Below are 20881 nucleotides of genomic sequence, written 5' to 3'. Positions count from 1 at the left end.
GGTCTTGGTTTTTTCTTTAAAAAACTAATGTTTAGTTAAATTGACTTTTTTAGTGTACAGGTCTCAGAATTCATGTAACCACCACCACTATCAGGATACACAACAGTTCCATCATCCCCCAAAAAACTACCTTGTACTATCTCCCCATCTTCCTAACTCCTGGGAACTGTGATCTGTTCTCCCTCACTTTAGTTTTATCTTTTTGAGAAAGTCATTTAATGGAATCATACAATATATAATCTTTTCATACTGACTTCTTTCTCTCAGCATAATGCCTTTTAGATGATTCATCCAAGTTGTTGCATGTATCAGTAGTTCATTCCTTTTTATTGCTTGGTAGTATTCAATTGTATGGATTGTACCACATTTTGTTTATCCATCTGTTGAAGGACATTTGGGTTGTTTCTGCTTTTGGGTGATTAAAAATAGAGCTGCTATAAGCACTTGTGTTTAGGTTTTGTGAGAACATAAATTTTCATTTCTTTGGGGTAAATACCCAGGAGGGGAACTGCTGGGTCATATGGTTAGTGTTGTTTAACTTTATAAGAAGCTGCCAAACTATTTTCCAGAGTGGTCGTAACATTTCGCATTACCACAGCAGTGTATGAGAGTTCTAGTTCTGCATCCTTGCCAGCACTTCGGATTGTTAGTATTTTTTATTTTAGCCATTCCAATAGGTATATAGTAGTATCTTATCGTGGTTTTAATTTTCATTTCCCTAATGAATACCTCAGTTCTTGATGACTTTATCTATTGGGCTCAAACACAAAAGCTAGTCATCCTAAGAAGAATCAGAAGAATGGTCATTAGAGTGATGTAACCTTCTGTGAAACATTCTATGAAAAACTTTTGTAACATTAGCATTCTATGAAAGACTTTTTGTAAATATTTTAGAAAGGAGTTTGTGCTAATGAATGTTCATGGCTTTTCAATGAAGTGAGGGGTACTTTGAAACCTAGATACAAAGTTTCAAGTAAGCCCTGTGACAGTGAGAATGAGAGAGTGACTTAAGTGTTTTTTTCTGGTGGCATTTGGTCTTATGTAGAGCACTTGTGGCTTTTAAACTGAGGAGATAGGCAAATGAAAAAGAAAAATATCTGATTACCTGATAGTTTTGTTTTGTTGGCACCGCGCAGCATGCAGGATCTTAGTTCCCCAACCAGGGATCGAACCTGCGCCCCCTGGAGTGGAAGCGTGGAGTCTTAACCACTGGACTACCAGGGAAGTCCCTACCTATAGTTTTTAGAAGCAAAGCAAAATAAGTGAGAAACACTCATGGTCATCATGATCATTATCAACATTTACTGATCTCCTATTCTTGGTATAATTTTGAAAAACTTGCTTATTCAGGGAAATAATTTAGATAGAGGAAAGGAGGGCATTCCCTTGAGTAATATATTTGTTTGGCCCCCTTCTACTTCTCCCTTCTTCATAAATCATCCCAAGCAGAAGGTTGTATTATAAGAAGCAAACCAGATGATTGCTAATTAAATGTTTAGTGTTTTAGTTGGTTATTAGCTTAAGGTCAAATTTGTTTAATGAGTAAATGTGGAAGAGTTACTTTTTTTTTTTTTAACACTTTCAACATACAGTTAATGATCATTGGTATGTCATTCCCATTTTATGAAGGTGGAATGTAATTTCTTTATTTTTAATAACGATAGAGGTTTATAATTATTGAATCTTTGTTTTGATGTCATTAGGTGTGTCAGTACTTTGCTTTGATACCAAGTCCTCAGTTAGGAAATAGCCTCCTGATTAGAACTTGTTTCCCTGGGAAAATATAGTCCACTTAGAAGCAGTTTCCAGGAATATATTGGTGCAGAAATAGACAGTCAAGTAGTGACTCATGTGTAGCATTCAGTGTAATTTAGAAAAGATGACTTAAGTAGAGGAATATTGATGCATCTGTTTTTCAAATTGCAATTAATTATAGTGACAGCTTTTAAGATCTACTTCATTCTCTCTTGGAATCTTGCCTAACTTTACAAATTTTACGCGATTTAGGTTAGAAACGGACAATTTAAAAGTTAGTCAAATAGGGCTTCCCTGGTGGCACAGTGGTTGAGAGTCCGCCTGCCGATGCAGGGGACACGGGTTCGTGCCCCGGTTTGTGGCCCGCTCTGGGAAGATCCCACATGCCGTGGAGCGGCTAGGCCCGTGAGCCATGGCTGCTGAGCCTGCGCCTCCTGAGCCTGTGCTCCGCAACGGGAGAGGCCACAACAGTGAGAGAGGCCCATATACCGCAAAAAAAGTCAAATAAATTAATCGAAAAGAATCCTGCCTTATCAAATCATGCTTCTAAAGGTTTTTCACACCCTCCAATCTTATCCAGTTGTGATGTTTTGAAAATAAGGATGATTGTTTTAGCTTTTATCAGAGTTTGAGAATAGAAACTCCTTTTATGCAGGTATGTATCATCTTTGACTATACGGTAGTCCACTGGATATAGTCCCTCTACTTGACGTATATCTACTGCATCAATAAACTGTGTGATCCTAGGTATGTTTGTATGTGGTCATGTTAAAAAGTGTTGCTTAAGTATTCTTAAATGTGTTTTATCAATATCTTATGGAAAAATACTCATAATCTTTTGAAAGCATTCATATTAAAAAGAATTAGAAATGATGTTTATCTCATTTGGAACTCTTTCTTTTTCAATGTATCATTAAAGTGTACGTACAGTATATAAGAATTCATACCATAGGATCAACTGAGACTTTAGTTTAAATATATTACAAATTATACACGGAAGCCTGCATAAGATACTACATTTTTTTTCCCCAAAGAAGCTTCTTTAAATGGTTCTGGTAAGTGTAGGAATGTTCTGATAATTATCTTTTTAATTAAAATAAGAAATCTTTGTTTAAAGTGGCATTCTTTTTTTTACGGCCTGTTACAGTCTCTGTAACAATCATTTCTTAAGTCTGAACATTTTATTTCCAGGAATCCATTTATATAAAGCTATGTTCAGACTTAATTAAGGAACAATTCTTACAAAGCTTGTAAATAGCCAGGAAAAAAGGGACCAAAGATAAAACTGACATTCACCTTTAACAAAATGATTGTTACAAGTTATGTAATAAGCTATAAAAATACAATAAATCTCTTTTTATAAGAGTTCATATTTTTTGGTCCTTGTTTTCAAGGGTATTTAAGGAGAATATCAAAGCTCTGGAAAGTGACATCTGTTTTGCTGAATGGACTAGTGATAACTTCTTTTGTCTCTAACTGACAGTACCAAGTTTTACGTGTCTTCTTGGTGTGCTTTCTTTGAAATACCTTCTAATCAGTTAAGATTGGGATGTAAATTTTATATTGTGCTATAGTGAAAACAAGACCTAGTTCTCATCTCACTTATACTGATTTCCAGAAGTTAGAAAACTTTGGGCAAGTTGCTTAACCTCCAAGTCTCATTTTCCTCATCTGGAAAGCAACGATAAGAATTTTCTTCCTACTTCAAAGAGCTGTTGTGAGGACTAGGTGAAATTATAAATAGTGAAAATATTTTGGAAGTTATATATAGGACTGTGAGCATCCAAGCTACATTTCTTTGTCTCTCTAACCCTGTGTTATGGTAGCAGTAGTAATAATAAAATAACAACAATAATGGCAGAAAACACTCATAGCTCAGTATGTACAGTGTAGGATTCTAGGCACTCAACATATATTAACTCATTTGATCCTCTCACCTTATTAGATATGTATTGTTATTATCCCTGATTTACAGACATGGAAACTGAGGCACAGAGAGGTTAAGTTACTTCCTTAAGGTCATACAGTTGGAGGGACTTCCCTGGTGGTCCAGTGGTTAAGACTCCACGCTCCCAGAGCAGGGGGCCTGGGTTGGATCCCTGGTCAGGGAACTAGATCCTGCATGCCATAACTAAGACCCGGTGCAGCCAAATAAATAAATAATTAATTAATTTAAAAAAATCATACAGTTGGAGAAATATGGATGAAGAGGGGAATGGGTGGTATCAATCTTTTTTCAAATCTATAGAAAAATTGAGAAAAGCATTCATGTACCCCTCACCTGGATTGGCCAAGTGTTAACATTTTGCCATATTTATTTTTTTCCTCTCTGTATAGCTCTACTTTCCTTTCCTTTCTGAATCATTTGAAAGTTGTAGACATCATGATATTTCACCTCTACTAAAGCATGTATTTCCTAAGAACACGGGCATTGTCTTTCATAACCACAATGCAAGATCCCACTCAGGAGATTTAACATTTTAAAGTGATAAAGTGATAACATTTTATTATTCAATATATAGTTCATATTCAGATTTCCCCAGTTGTTCCAGTAGTGTCCTTTATAGCCTCCTTTTTTAAAATTCATGATCCAATCACATGTTACACATAGTTATGTCTCTTTAGTCTCTTTTAATTTACAATAGTTCCTTAGTCTTTTTATTCTTGAAATTGAAGTTTTTGAAGAGTCCAGGCAAGTTTTACAGAATGTCTCTCATTTGGATTTGTCTGATTGTTGTCCATGGTTAGATTCAGGTTAAAAAATTTGGCAGGAATATATGTTGTGTTTCTCAGTGCATTACATCAGAAAGTACACGACGTTATTTTGTTCCTTTATCGGTGATGCTAAGTTTGGTCATTTTATTAAGGCTGTATTCACCAGATTTCTCCACTGTAGAGGTATATTTGGAAATAATAAGTGCTCAGTGGAGTGAAACTTGGAAACTGTGTAAATAACTTGTTCCCAATATTGTTTCTCCCAATAGTTTTGGCATCCACTGATGATTGTTCTGTAGAAGTTGTAAAATCAGCCCATTTATTTTTAGGCAGTTCTAAGTGTTTGTTTTTTTTTTTCTTCTTGACTATGAAATGGTGACTGTTTCCTATTTTGGGAAGATAATATGTAAACTTTGTCATTTTAATTTTATTTTTTATAAATTTATTTGTTTATTTAATTTTTGGCTGAGTTGGGTCTTCGTTGCTGTTCTTGGGCTTTCTCTAGTTGCAGTGAGTGGGGGCTACTCTTCGTTGCGGTGTGTGGGCTTCTCATTGCGGTGGCTTCTCTTGTTGCGGAGCACGGGCTCTAGGTGTGCGGGCTTCAGTACTTGCAGCACATGGGCTCAGTAGTTGTGGCTCACGGGCTCTAGAGCGCAGGCTCAGTAGTTGTGGCATATAGGCTTAGTTGTTCCGCGGCATGTGGGATCTTCCTGGGACAGGGCTCGAACCCCTGTCTATTAAAATGTACTTTTCACATTCTAATTTTTTTTTTTTTTTTTTTTTTTTGTGGTACGCGGGCCTCTCACTGTTGTGGCCTCTCCCGTTGCGGAGCACAGGCTCCGGAGGCTCAGGCTCAGCGGCCATGGCTCACGGGCCCAGCTGCTCCGTGGCATGTGGGATCTTCCCGGACCAGGGCATGAACACGTGTCCCCTGCATCGGCAGGCAGACTCTTCAACCACTGCGCCACCAGGGAAGCCCTACATTCTAATTTATAGGTTATATGCTTTATAATTTTTATCTTCGGTGGAAAACATTGCTAAAGCTGCTTAAATAATTGGGTTTAGTTTTTAAAGGCTTGTGGTACTAAAAGCTGCAACAGAAGTTCCTGGAGGGCTTGTGTTTTCCATTCCATAGGCCTGGGGTGGAGCCTGAAAATCTGCATTTCTAACTAGTTTCCAGATGATGCCGCTGGTTCTGGGATCACACTTTGAGACTCACTGTGGCTTCTCTAGGCCTTTCAAGGCAATTTGCTCATAATTATTTGGGCTTTTTTTTTTTCCTACTTGTTTGCTTTATCTGGTAGACGTGAGAGTAGTGTGGTTATAGTATAGTGGAATAAATTGAAGTTTGTATTAGTTGATTTTGATAAATGTTGGAAAAATTGTGGGAATTGGCTAAATTACTGAATAGGATCTCATTAATCTGACTAATTCAAAATTGTGTTGTAATGAAAATGGCTGTAGGCTGTTTTAAAACTTACTGTGGCATTTATATTTTTGGAATTTTCTTTACTTCACTTAAACACTGATCCCTTAGTTTTGACCGAATGAGATGTCCATTATGGTCATTTTGGGCTTTCAGGATTTAAGTGATCCCTGCATACATTTCACCAAATTGGTTCTGTTAGGTCTGTGCAATTAGTAAAGCAAGTGGCACATTTGTTATGTCATAGAGATATTTTTGCTTTTATGGAATTTGGCCAGATTGTCCTCCTCCCTTGCTTCTCCTATTAGAAATGCTATAAACATCAGAAAGAAAAGGATGACCTTACTATTTGTTTAACTCACAGCCTTGAAGCAGCTCTTTACTTCCGAATAAAAAGTTTAATTTCACGCCTTGACTAGTGCTTGTACATGCAGGCAGATATTTATTTTATGTAGCTAAACTGATCTGCTTTTGCAAATTACTTGCCAGTCAACAGAGCTATAATTTCTTATGAGTAGTTGGTGGTAAATTATAGTTCTTATGAGTAAGTTTTGTGCGTGTGTGTTTTCAATATGTACTTATGAAGCAGGAGTGGGAATCAGTCAACAAACTTTGACCAGACTAGGATTTGACTAGTAGCTTTTTTCAAGGCTCAGGTATTGGGACTCCCCTGGTGGCTCAGTGGTTGAGAATCCGCCTGCCAATGCAGGGGACATGGGTTCGAGCTCTGGTCCGGGAAGATCCCACATGCAGCGGAGCAACTAAGCCCTTGCACCACCACTACTGAGCCTGCGCTCTAGAGCCCGTGAGCCACAACTACTGAGCCCAAGTGCTACAACTACTGAGCCTGCATGCCTAGAGCCCGTGCTCCACAACAAGAGAAGCCACCGCAATGAGAAGCCCACGCACCGCAACGAAGAGTAGCCCCCGTTCACTGCAACTAGAGAAAGCCCGCGCGCAGCAACGAAGACACAACACAGCCAAAAATAAATAAATAAAATAAATAAATAAATAAAAAAGCCTCAGGGATTGATGAATTTGGACTAACAATTCCAATTAATTATGTAAACCAGTAAGAAAGAGTGAGATCTTGTTTTCAATTGATGTGAAAATGTACCCAGAACCTAGAAAGAATGATGCCTGGTGGAAAGGATTAAAGAAGAGATTCTCTTTCTTATTGAGAAATAGAATATATTGTAGTTAAAATTTGAGTTTTGAAATTGGAGGGCACTATTTTTTTATTTTTTATTTTTGGCTGCATTGGGTCTTCATTGCTGCGCGCGGGCTTTCTCTAGTTGCAGCGAGCGAGGGCTACTCTCTGTTGCGGTGCGCCTGCTTCTCATTGCGGTGGCTCCTCTTGTTGCCTAGCATGGGCTCTAGGCGTGTGGGCTTCACTAGTTGCGGCGCACGGGCGTAGTTGCTCCACGGCATGTGGGATCATCCTGGACCAGGCCTCAAACCTGTGTCCCCTGCATTGGCAGGCAGATTCTTAACCACTGCGCCACCAGGGAAACCCTGGAGGGCACTATTGGACTGAATTTTTAATTGCTTAATTGAAACCATGAAGTTTAAAAAATTTTTATTTTAAAGTGAGACTGACTTTTATTGAATTTGGATTAAGAGAAAATGCGATGAATCAGAAGGAGACAAAGTTCTACTTCCTTAATAAGTGGGTCAGTTATTTGCTTTAACTGAGATGTCACTAAATTTGTGTGGGCTTTGAGTCTAGAGGGGTCATCTAACTCAAAGCTTCATAAACTTTTTTGTTCATGGACCTCACTGAAAATCTTTTGTATGTCATGAGATACTCTCCCCAGACATGCACATGTGTATACCTTTTGTACATGATTTCAAGAGGTTCAGAGATCCTTGAATCCTATCCATGGGTCCCGATCTAGCCTTATTTTAATGTTGTTACATAATGTATTTTAATTTAAAATTTGTTGTTGATAATTACCATTTCAACATAACTAGTTGTGACTTTAATAAGGGTATGACTGTCAGGTCTGAGCTTCATCGTAAAATGGCATTTTGAGAAGCTAATGAAATATTATGTTATTTGGTAGTATCAGGAAAAAGGGTACAGACTTGACTGGTGGGTATCAAACATCCTACTGGAATGTTCTGTTCTTAATTTTCTCATCCCCCTAGCCACCCAGGCAAGCAGCCACAATTTATCCCTACCTGTGATGATAGAATTTTACTTGTCAGGGAGATATGGATAGATACACTTAATACTTTATTGGCTATCCTACTGCTGTTTCTACTTTTATCGGTTTTATTATTTATTTATTTTTTTTGCGGTGCGTGGGCCTCTCACTGTTGTGGCCTCTCCCGTTGTGGAGCACAGGCTCCGGACGCGCAGGCTCAACAGCCATGGCTCACGGGCCCAGCCGCTCCGCGGCATGTGGGATCTTCCTGGACGGGGGCACGAACCCGTGTCCCCTGCATCGGCAAGCAGATTCTCAACCACTGCGCCACCAGGGAAGCCCTCAGTTTTATTAAAGAAAGAGTATGACCAAGCAAATGCCCAGCAATGTCAATTTACCCTAGTAAGTGCACCTTACATCTAGGAGATTTGGAATACACTCTTTTCTATCACGGTGAGCCTTAAACACTGTCAGCATGTTCAGTTATTTATACTCTTCAGCTCTGGGAGGGTTGGGAAACATCGTTTTCCCTTTTTTTCATCCACTTAAGGTATCAACACTGGGAATCTGTCCACCTACTTAGCTCATTCAAGAAACAGTGGTTTGCGGTCATTTTAGATCAGTAGTAGTACACTTTGGGTAAAAGGCCTTGTTTGAATCATAGACTATGACTTCTTCCTTTTAAAAATGAGCGAAGGCCTCGCCTCCGCCCCAGGCTCATGCGAGCCGGGTGTTTCCTGTGTCTCTCAGTCGGGGTTTGGAGACTCCAGTGTCCTCCAGTTTTTCATGGAAGAGATGTCAGGAGGAAGTGTGGTGAGCTCAGCAGTACCAGTGGCTGCGACCTGCACCACTTCATTCAAGGGCACGAGCCCCAGCTCCAAGTTCGTGAAGCTGAACGTGGGCAGAGCCCTGTACTACACCACCATGCAGACGCTGACCAAGCAGGACACTATGCTGAAGGCTGTGTTCAGCAGGTGCATAGAGATGCTCATGGACAGTGAAGGCTGGATCCTCACTGACCCGTGTGGGAAGCTCTATGGTACGATACTCAATTACCTTTGTGACGGGGCGGTCCCCTTGCCTGAGAGCTGCCGGGAGATTGAGGAGCTGCAGGCAGAAGCCAAGTACTACCTGGTCCAGGGCCTGGTGGAAGAGTTCCAGGCAGCCCTGCAAAACAAAGATACTTATGAGCCTTTCTGCAGAGTTCCTGTTATCACCTCATCCAAGGAAGAACAGAAACTTATAGTGACTTCAAATAAGCCAGCCGTGAAGTTGCCCTACAACAGAAGTAACAACAAATACTCGTATACCAGCAATTCTGACGACAATATGTTGAAGAACATTGAACTGTTTGATAAGCTGTCTCTGTGCTTTGATGGAAGGGTCCTGTTCATAAAGGATGTCATTGGGGATGAAATCTGCTGCTGGTCCTTCTACAGCCAGGGCCGCAAGATCGCTGAATTCTGCTGTACCTTTATCGTCTATGCCACGGAGAAGAAACAGACCAAGATGGAGTTCCCTGAAGCCCGGATCTATGAGGGGAGCCTGAATATTTTGCTGTATGAGGCCCAGGATGGCTGGGGACCTGACAGCGTGCTCCTGGAGGCCACAGGTGGGGTGGTCGGTTGCTCCCACCACCTGGACGAGGACGAGGAGTGGGAGCGGATCTACATTGCCCAGATCTGTTGAAGGGGCAGGCCTGTTGTCCCTTCGGCTGATCTGTGGTCCAGCGCTTGTTGGGACCCCGCAGGGTCTGACCAAGGGCAAAGCTGCCCCTTCCCCTGCCCTCCTTGTTGACCCATTCCATCCTGGGAAGGCCGCCTGGCCTGCTCACAGGCATAGTACACAAACCACTACCCGGGGGGCTCCATTCCTTCCTCCTCGGCCTTCTGCCCCGTTAAGCGGGGCTTACTGCCCCCAGAGGATGCCCTGCCCTTTGCTTAGAAGAAATTAAACACGGCCCCAGACTCTGTTCTGGCATCCAGACAGGACCACCGCTCACACCAGCAGCCTCAGGATGGCTCACCTGCTGTCAATGTAGCTGTCACCTGGAAATCCCTTCCTGTCTCTGCTTCTGATTCTTCCACAGTGTGGAGTGGCCTTCGGCGAGTAGACCGAGAGGACATGCAGATCCCTTTGGGTCCAGTCAGTGTGTGTGTTCATGTTAGTTTAAGGGACGTGTGCGACTATGGATGAGGATGTGTGCCCATGGGGCCTGGGTGGCCCGCGCTGGATCCCTGCTGTCTGCACGGCACTTGTGTGGGACGGACGTTCTCGGTTACCTACCTCCCTGTCTCCTCTGCATCCATGACGCACAGGGGGAGTGGTGACGAATGTGGGTGGTTGAGACTAGGCTGGTAGAGTAGTTCCAAGGAGATTCGGTTGTGTGTTAAGGTATGGATGGGCTTTATTTTTTTATTTATTTTTTTTTTTGCGGTATGCGGGCCTCTCACTGTTGTGGCCTCTCCCATTGCGGAGCACAGGCTCCGGACGCGCAGGCTCAGCGGCCATGGCTCACGGGCCCAGCCGCTCCACGGCATGTGGGATCTTCCCGGACTGGGGCACGAACCCGCGTCCCCTGCATTGGCAGGCGGACTCTCAACCACTGCGCCACCAGGGAAGCCCCGGGCTTTATTTTTTTATATAAATTTATTTTATTCAGTTTTGGCTGTTTTGGGTCTTCATTGCCGTGCGCGGGCTTTCTCTAGTTGCGGTGAGTAGGGGCTGCTCTTCGTTGTGGTGTGCAGGCTTCTTACTGCGGTGGCTTCTCTTGTTGTGGAGCACAGGCTCTAGGCGTGCGGGCTTCAGTAGCTGTGGCATGCAGGCTCAGTAGTTGTGGCTCGCAGCTCTAGAGCACAGGCTTAGTAGTTGTGGCGCACGTGCTTCATTGCTCCGCGGCATGTGGGATCTTCCCAGACCAGGACTTGAACCCGTGTGCCCTGCATTGGCAGGCGGATTCTTTTTTTTTTTTTTGCGGTATGTGGGCCTCTCACCATCGTGGCCTCTCCCGTTGCGGAGCACAGGCTCCGGACGCGCAGGCCCAACGGCCATGGCTCACGGGCCCAGCCGCTCCGCAGCATGCGGGATCCTACCGGGGCACAAATCCGCGTCCCCTGCATCGGCAGGTGGACTCTCAACCACTGCGCCACCAGGGAAGCCCGGCAGGCGGATTCTTAACCACTGCGCCACCAGGGAAGCCCAGGATGGGTTTTGTCTGCTCTTCGAGGGAAACGTTACTGTTTTATGCCAAAAGTATTAATACAGGCAGCCTTTGATACAGTGTGTTCCAAAAAAACGAGTTTATATTTTGAAATGGTTTTTACAGCTCAGACTTTGTACATCCTGCCCTACTTGTGACAGTTGTATGCCTTTATTTTGTATCCAGCAACAAAGCCTACAATAAAACTTTAAAACAATCATGACCGAATCTAAAACTCATGTATCAGGTAGATGCTTTTTAAACTGTTGTGTGGGAAACTTTCATATTAGGCCATTTGGATTTTATTAAGTGCTAAGGATGGGAGGGAGGGGGCTTAAATAATGTTTTGTAAATATTTTATACAGTTTAAGTTTTAAACACCAACCCTGCTGTTTGGGTTGAACTTTTTTAGAAAATTAAAGTGAATGTCAGTTGTGATGTTTTCTGTAGGAATGGAAAAGCCATCATGTAAGTTCTGTTTTTTAAATGTTTACGTGAAGAGTAACTTTGTGGAACAGTCTGATTAGCTGGGGCTTCTACACCTTATGACCAAAGGTTTCTGGCTGTCTCTCTACTTTCACATTTCCTCCAACTTTGCACTTGTAGTTTGTAGTCTTTGCTTCCCTGGGATATGAACAAGTTCTTGAAACGTTCCATGGTGAGTGATAACTGTTAGTTGCATACAGCCATGAGCTGACAATGACAAAGTGTTGGCTGGTCCAAGCTCTGTTATCAGACATATTTTACAAGGAACTGATTTCTTATGTGAGCACTAAGGGCAAACAAAAGTCAATATTTGTATTTAAGAACCATCCAAGTAAAACACTGGCCTAAGATTTGGTAAAGAGTAAAGTTTTATTACACTGTAATAGCTTACAATGGAAAAAGCAGAACAGCTTTGGGTCCCCCGTAATGAGGTTTTCTTCAAATAAGTCATCTGATTGCGGTGACTGGGGGGCCTCTGCCCACGATGGTTCCGGGCCTCGCCTCTCCATTGTCCTCCTGCAGTGGCTTAGTGGGGCAGTCGCTGTGCAGGTACCCCGGCCCTCCCTCTGGAATGTGTGCTCTCTAGGTCTCCACCCAGAGTCATTGTAACATGTGTGTGTCACTAACCTTTCTGTCTCTTCGTGCCATGGAAAAAAAACACTATGAGCTTCAGAAGTAGTCATTGTATGTTGTACAAGCATCTGTGGACATATATAAAATAAAAGTTATATAACGCTTCTACTTAAAAACAAAAAGAGCAAACTGAGACCCAAAGAGGTCATGTGACTTGTTCAAGGTTACAGTTGATGACAGCCTGGATTAGAGCCCACATTTCCCTAATCAGAGCCTAGTTGGTTCCCTTTTGACTCTTTTTGTTTTGTTTGTGGTTGAGCTTGTGTTTCTTCCACTGGATGTGATTGATAGATGAATTGAAGGGTGTGTGTGTGTGTGTGTGTGTGTGTGTGTGTGTAATTAGTGCTTCTATGACTTATTTAAGAAAGCCTTTTCTACCCTAAGGTTATGAAAATAGTCTCATATTTTCCACTAGAAGCTTGATAGTTTTGTCTTTTACATTTAGAATGTTAGTCTTTCTAGAATTGATCTTTGCGTTTGTGAGGAAGGAATTTCATTTCATTTTTTTCCATATGGATTTCTAATGTCCCCCAGCATCATCTACTGGAAGAATATGTATTCTCCACTGATCTGCAGAGCTACCTCCATCATAAATCATGTCCTTACATGCATTGGTCTGATTTTGGATTCATTATTCTGTATATTTTTCTATTTATTTATCCCTGTATCAGTACCATGCAGCTTTATTCACATAGCTTTATAATAAGCCTTGATATATAGAAGTTAACTATTGATAGAAATCAAAATATGGAGTTTTAAAAATATTTGTTTTTGAATATGTAAAACATGTAACACAGTACAAAACTCAAAAAATACAAAAGGGTATATACCAGAAAATCTCTTTACCCATCTTTGTAGCATTTATTTTCCCTCCCCAGAGGCCACCGCTTTTTCTTGCTTCTTGGAGATTAGTTTAAATTAGATTCTATAAGGAGTTTTCTAGGACTCACCTAGAAGACACCTACCATGGATTAAATACTAAAATTTGAAAACCTTTGGTAGGGAAGATGGCTTTTGTTTTGTTTTGTTTTGTTTTGTTTTGTTTTGTTTTTTTGCGTTACACGGGCCTCTCACTGTTGTGGCCTCTCCTGTTGCGGAGCACAGGCTCCAGACGCGCAGGCTCAGCGGCCATGGCTCACGGGCCCAGCCGCTTGGCGGCATGTGGGATCCTCCCAGACCGGGGCACGAACCCGCGTCCCCTGCATCGGCAGGCGAACTCCCAACCACTGCGCCACCAGGGAGGCCCTGTTTTGTTTTTTAAATGTTAAGAGGCAATGGTGTATAATGAAAGAGCACTCTCTTGAGCCAGATGGTTTAATAACCATTTGACCCTTAGACAAATGCTGGAGTTTCTTAGCCCTTGGTTCCGTTTCCTCTCTATACTTTCTTCCTATTTCTCATCTTGTAAAACAGGGGTAATGATAAACCACACATCCTACCTCATGAAGTCATTGTAGGGAGTAAATCTAACAACACTGTTTTTCAGTTTTGATGTCCATATGATAATTTTTCGTAAATGAGCTTTTTTTTTTTTTTTTTTTTTAATTTGGCTGTGCCAGGTCTTAGTTGCGGCACATGGGATGTTCGTTGCCGAGTGCAGGATCTTTGTTGCAACATGCAGGATCTTTTTCTTTTAGTTGTGGTATGTGAACTCTTGGTTGTGGCATGTGGGATCTAGTTCCCTGATTAGGGATTGAACCTGGGTCCCCTGCACTGGGAGCACAGAGTCTTAGCCACTGGACCACCAGGGAAGTCCCTAAGTGAGTTTTGTTTTTTTTTAATTAGAACAAATTTGAAAAGTAGAAAAAATAATTAAAAAACAATGAACGAATGAGGGGCCATAACTGCCAACCCCTTTGTATTATGGAACTCCCAGTCTTCCAGTGGAACAGTTGGTTCGTAGGTGACACATTTGACTGTCTAATATCAGATCAAATGATGGAACCATTTTTTGTGTATGGTGTTAAAGTATGTTCTAGTTTCTTTTTTTTACATGTAGCTGTCCAGTTTTCCCATCACCATTTATTGAAGAGACTGTCTTTTCTCCGTTGTATAGTCTTGCCTCCTTTGTCGTAATTTAATTGACCATAGGTGCATCGGTTTCTTTCTGGGCTTTCTGACCTGTTCCATTGATACATATTTCTGTTTTGCTGCCAGTACCACACTTTTGATGACTGTAGCTTTGTAGTATAGTCTGAAGACAGGGAGCCTGATTCCTCCAGCTGCGTTTTTCTTTCTCAAGATTGCTTTAGCTATTTGGGGTCTTTTTTGTGTCTCCATACAAATTAAAAAAATTTTTTGATCTAGTTCTGTGAAAAATGCCATTGGTAGTTTGATAGGGATTGCATTGAATCTATAGATTGCCTTGAGTAGTATAGTCATTTTCACAATATTGATTCTTCCGATCCAAGAACATGGTATATCTTTCCATCTGTTTGTGTTGTCTTCGATTTCTTTCATCAGCATCTTACAGTTTTCACAGTACAGGTCTTTTACCTCCTTAAGTAGGTTTATTCCTAGGTATTTTATTCTTTTTGTTGCAGTGGTGAATGGAGTTGTTTCCTTAATTTCTCTTTCTGATCTTTAATTGTTAGTGTATGGAAATGCAAGAGATTTCTGTGCATTAATTTTGTATCTTGCAACTTTACCAAATTCATTGATTAGCTCTAGTAGTTTTCTGGTGGCATCTTTAGGATTCTCTATGTATAGCATCATGTCATCTGCAAACAGTGACAGTTTTACTTCTTCTTTTCCAATTTGGATTGCTTTTATTTCTTTTTCTTTTCTGATTGCTGTGTCTAGGACTTCTAAAACTGTTGAATAAAAGTGGAGAGGGTGGGCATCCTTGTCTTGTTCCTGATCTTAGAGGAAACGCTTTCAGCATTTCACCATTGAGTATGATGTTAGCTGTAGGTTTGTCATATATGGCCTTTATTATGTTGAAGTAGGTTCCCTCTATGCCCACTTTCTGGAGAGTTTTTATCATAAATGGTGTTGAATTTTGTCAAAAGCTCTTTCTGCATCTACTGAGATGATCATATGGTTTTTATTCTTTAATTTGTTGATGTGGTGTATCACACTGATTGATTTGTGAATATTGAAAAATTTTTGTATTCCTGGGATAAATCCCACATGATTGTGGTGTATGATCCTTTTAATGTATTGTTGGATTCGGATTGCTAGTATTTTGTTGAGGATTTTTGCGTCTGTGTTCATCAGAGTGATGGTGGCCTCATAGAATGAATTTGGGAGTATTCCTTCCTCTGCACTTTTTTGGAATAGTTTCAGAAGGATAGGTGTTAACTCTTCTCTAAATGTTTGATAGAATTAGCCTGTGAAGCCATCTGGTCCTGGACATACATTTGTTGGGAGGTTTTTGTTTTTGTTTTTGTTTTTTTTTAAGAACAAAACCATAATTTATTAGAAGAATGTGAGGTAGTTCAAAGAATGAGTACAAACATCAGGTAACTAGAAATAGAGCAAGTTCAGGATATAGGCATGGTTCACTACCTTGTCCAAATGCTTCCTTTGGAATTTTTTTTTGAATTTTATTTTATTTATTTTTTATACAGCAGGTTCGTATTATTTATCTATTTTATACATATTAGTGTATATATGTCAATCCCAATCTCCCAGTTCATCCCACTGCCACGCCCACCACTTCCCCCCTTGGTGTCCATACGTTTGTTCTCTACACCTGTGTCTCTATTTCTGCCCTGCAAACCGGTTAATCTGTACCATTTTTCTAGATTCCACATATATGCGTTAATATACGATATTTGTTTTTCTCTTTCTGACTTACTTCACTCTGTATGACAGTCTCTAGATCCATCCACGTCTCTACAAATGATCCAATTTCATTCCTTTCTGTGGCTGAGTAATATTCCATTGTATATATGTACCAAATCTTCTTTATCCATTCGTCTGTCGATGGGCATTTAGGTTGCTTCCATGACCTGGCTATTGTAAATAGTGCTGCAGGGAACATTGGGGTGCATGTGTCTTTTTAAATTATGGATTTCTTTGGGTATATGCCCAGTAGTGGGATTGCTGGGTCATATAGTAATTCTATTTTTAGTTTTTTAAGGAACCTCCGTACTGTCCTCCATAGTAGCTGTATCAATTTACATTCCCACCAACAGTGCAAGAGGGTTCTCTTTTCTCCACACACTCTCCAGCATTTGTTGTTTATAGATTTTCTGATGATGCCCATTCTAACTGGTGTGAGGTGATACCTCATTGTAGTTTTGATTTGCATTTCTCTAATAGTGATGTTGAGCATCCTGTCATGTGTTTGTTGGCAATCTGTATATCTTCTTTGGAGAAATGTCTGTTTAGGTCTTCTGCCCATTTTTGGATTGAGTTGTTCTTTTGATATTGAGCTGCATGAGCTGCTTATATATTTTGGAGATTAAACCTTTGTTAGTTGCTTCGTTTGCATATATTTTCTCCCATTCTGAGGGTTGTCTTTTCATCTTGTTTATGGCTTCCTTTGTTGTGCAAAAGCTTTTAAGTTTCATTAGGTCCCATTTGTTTATTTTTGGTTTTATTTCCATTACTCTAGGAGGTGGATCAAAAAAGATCTCGCTGAGATGTATGTCAAAGAGTGTTCTTCCTATGTTTTCCTCTAAGAGTTTTATAGTGTCCAGTCTTACATTTAGGTCTTTAATCCATTTTGAGTTTATTTTTGTGTATGGTGTTAGGGAGTGTTCTAAGTTCAGTCTTTTACATGTAGCTGTCCAGTTTTCCCAGCACCACTTATTAAAGAGACTATCTTTTCTCCATTTTATATCCTTGCCTCCTTTGTCATAGATTAGTTGACCAGAGATGCATGGGTTTATCTCTGGGCTTTCTATCCCTGTTCCACTGATCTATATTTCTGTTTTGGTGCCAGTACCATATTGTCTTGATTACTGTAGCTTTGTAGTATAGTCTGAAGTCAGGGAGTCTGATTTCTCCAGCTCCGTTTTTTTCCCTCAAGACTGCTTTGGCTATTTGGGGTCTTTTGTGTCTCCATACAAATTTTAAGGTTTTTTGTTCCAGTTCTGTAAAAAATGCCACTGGTAATTTGATAGGGATTGCATTGAATCTGTAGATTGCTTTGGGTAGTATAGTCATTTTCACAATATTGATTCTTCCAATCCAAGAACATGGTATATCTCTCTATCTGTTTGTGTCATCTTTGATTTCTTTCATCAGGGCTTTATAGTTTTCTGAATACAGGCCTTTTACCTCCTTAGGTTTATTCCTAGGTATTCTATTCTTTTTGTTGCAATGGTGAATGGGATTGTTTCATTAATTTCTTTTTCTGATCTTTCGTTGTTAGTGTATAGGAAGGCAAGAGATTTCTGTGCATTAATTTTGTATCTTGCAACTTTACCAAATTCATTGATTAGCTCTAGTAGTTTTCTGGTGGCATCTTTAGGATTCTCTATGTATAGTATCATGTCATCTGCAAACAGTGACAGTTTTACTTCTTCTTTTCCAATTTGAATTCCTTTTATTTCTTTTTCTTCTCTGATTGTCTTGGCTAGGACTTCCAAAACTACGTTGAATAATAGTGGCGAGCATGGTCATCTTTGTCTTGTTCCTGATCTTAGAGGAAATGCTTTCAGTTTTTCACCACTGAGAATGATGTTTGCTGTGGGTTTGTCGTAAATGGCCTTTATTATGTTGAGGTAGTTTCCCTCTATGCCCACTTTCTGGAGAGTTTTTATCATAAATGGGTGTTGAATTTTGTCAAAAGCTTTTTCTGCATCTATTGAGATGATCATATGGTTTTTCTTCTTTAATTTGTTAATATGGTGTATCACATTGATTGACTTGCATATATTAAAGACTCCTTGCATCCCTGGGATAAATCCCACTTGATCATGGTGTATGATCCTTTTAATGTGTTGTTGGATTCTGTTCGGTAGTATTTTGTTGAGGATTTTTGCATCTATATTCATCAATGTTACTGGCCTGTAATTTTCTCTTTTTTTTGTAATATCTTTGTCTGGTTTTGGTATCAGGGTGATGGTGGCCTCATAGAATGAGTTTGGGAGTGTTTCTTCCTCTGCAGTTTTTTGGGAGAGTTTGAGAAGGATGGGTGTTAGCTCTTCTCTAAATGGTTGATAGAATTCACCTGTGAAGCCGTCTGGTCCTGGACTTTTGTTTGTTGGAAGAGTTTTAATCACAGTTTCAATTTCAGTACTTATGATTGGTCTGTTCATATTTTCTGTTTCGTCCTGGTTCAGTCTTGGGAGTTATTCTTAAACACCACCACAAAAATAAACTCAAAATGGATTAAAGACCTATATGTAAGACTGGGTACTATAAAACTCTTAGAGGAAAACATAGGCAGAACACTCTTTGACATAAATTGCAGCAATATCTTTTTCAATTCATCTCCCAGAGTAATGGAAATAATAACAAAAACAAACAAATGTGACTTAATTAAACTCAAAAGCTTTTGTACAGCAGAGGAAACCATAAACAGAATGAAAAAACAACCCACAGAATGAGAGAAAATAGTCTCAAACGATGTGACTGACAAGGGATTAGTCTCTAAAATTTACAAACAGCTCATGCGGCTCAATATCCAAAAAACAAACAACCCAATAAAAAAATGGACAGAAGACCTAAATAGACATTTCTCCAAAGAAGACATACAGATGGTCAATAGACACATGAAAAAGATGCTTGACATCGCTAATTATTAGAGAAATACAAATTAAAACTACAATGAAATATCACCTCACACCAGTCAGAATGGCCATCATCAAAAAGTCTATTATATAAACAATAAATGATGGAGAGGGTGTAGAGAAAAGGAAACTCTCCTACAGTGTTGGTGGGAATGTAAATTGGTACAGCCACTATGGAGAACAATATGGAGGTTCCTTAAAAAACTAAAAATAAAGTTACCATATGATCCAGCAGTCCCACTTCTGGGCATATATCTGGAGAAAAACATGGTCCAAAAGGATACATACACCCCACTATTCATTGTAGTACTATTTACAAACATGGAAGCAACCTAAATGTCTGTTGACAGATGAATGGATAAAGAAGATGTGGTACGTATATACAATGGAATATTACTTAGCCATTAGAAAGAATGAAATAATGCCATTTGCAGCAACATGGATAGACCTGGAGATTATCATACTAAGTGAAGTCAGTCAGAGAAAGACAAATATCATATGATAACACTTATATGCAGAATCTAAAAAAAAGATGACACAGATGAACTTATTATTTTTTTTAATGAGGGAACAAGTGTCAGTCTATATTATAAAAATCAGAAAACATTAATTTCTTTTTAAAATCAAATTAATTTTAATAGAAGTTTATTTTTTTCCCCCCTGTACCCCAAAGGATCATCCTGCCTACCTCCTGGCATGTGCACTTTGGAAACCAACTGGTCTAACACATAGGAGGAAGATGCCTTATGGTAGAATTGAGTTCTTTGCCTTTTTTCAAATTCTCTTCAGATTTCATACATCATTGAAAGGCATTTGAATGAGAAAACTAATCTTTAAAACAAGCATAACCAGTATAATGCAGACTTCTTATACTGTATGTTGTGCCCTTCTAAAACTAAGTATATGCTTTGGAATCCATACCTAGGTCTTCCTTTATTCCAATGTTATAGTAAATAAATTAAAGACTTTGCAGAATATGGACATTGTTTAGCTGGACAAAAGGAGATGTTTCCATTTTAATTCTCTTTGGAAGATTAATATTCTTGTAGGGCTAGGGGTGGAGATTGATGACTAAAGGTACATTATAATCTCTTATTAAAGAAGATGACTCTTTGATAACTTTTTTTGTTTTTATTTGCGGTACGCGGGCCTCTCACTGTTGTGGCCTCTCCCGTTGCAGAGCACAGGCTCCGGATGCGCAGGCTCAGCGGCCATGGCTCACGGGCCTAGCCGCTCCACGGCATGTGGGATCTTCCCGGACAGGGGCATGAACCCGTGTCCCCTGCATCGGCAGGCGGACTCCCAACCACTGTGCCACCAGGGAAGCCCCAACTTATTTTTTTTATGATAATGTATTCTTTCAGTTTGGAAAAGTTATTCAGAATGGTTCAAATAGCAATAAAATTATTTTTAAGTTTTGGAAATTGGACCTTTCCAGATCCAATTGCCAGTGACTGATATAGTTAGGCTTTATAAATCACTACATCGCACCTTGGAATGTAAACGTACATTTAGATCTCTTGTGTATATATAGAATTCTTACCTCTTAAAATCACAGGAAAAGTACCATTTTGAAGTATTCAGTTCGCCTGGCTTGTGGACTTCACTTGCTTATATTGGGGACACTAGTTTATTCATGAGATAAGGGTTTTTGTCCTTTTAAATACTCAATTATATATCCGAACGAACTCTTTGGCCAGCCCAGTAGTATCAAAAGTAAAGCTAAAAGCAGGTTCTTCCCCCACTCTCCTCCTCTCTACAAAACACACAGAGATCACAGACTCACTAGTTATGAGTAGAGCATAACTACTTATCTTAGGAACAGAGA

General features: G+C 40.1%; 2 protein-coding genes across 12 annotated transcripts in view; both read left to right on the top strand.

Moving 5' to 3' along the window:
• BTRC (beta-transducin repeat containing E3 ubiquitin protein ligase) overlaps window positions 1-20881 on the top strand; it is a 191760-nt gene that overhangs the window by 16974 nt on the left and 153905 nt on the right. The window lies entirely within an intron of this gene.
• LOC308616751 (BTB/POZ domain-containing adapter for CUL3-mediated RhoA degradation protein 3-like) lies at window positions 8708-9735 on the top strand (the record flags this gene model as incomplete). The annotated part of the gene is made up of 1 exon (XM_081233141.1): window positions 8708-9735. Exon 1 carries the CDS (start codon window positions 8734-8736, stop codon window positions 9733-9735), a length of 1002 nt encoding a protein of 333 aa, XP_081089267.1. The 5' UTR covers window positions 8708-8733.

Source organism: Mesoplodon bidens, assembly GCF_964165515.1.
Source record: "Mesoplodon bidens genome assembly, chromosome: 1".
Classification (NCBI taxonomy): Eukaryota; Metazoa; Chordata; class Mammalia; order Artiodactyla; family Ziphiidae; genus Mesoplodon; species Mesoplodon bidens.
Note: the sequence above shows the minus strand (reverse complement) of the source record. Positions and strands in the feature narration are given on the sequence as shown.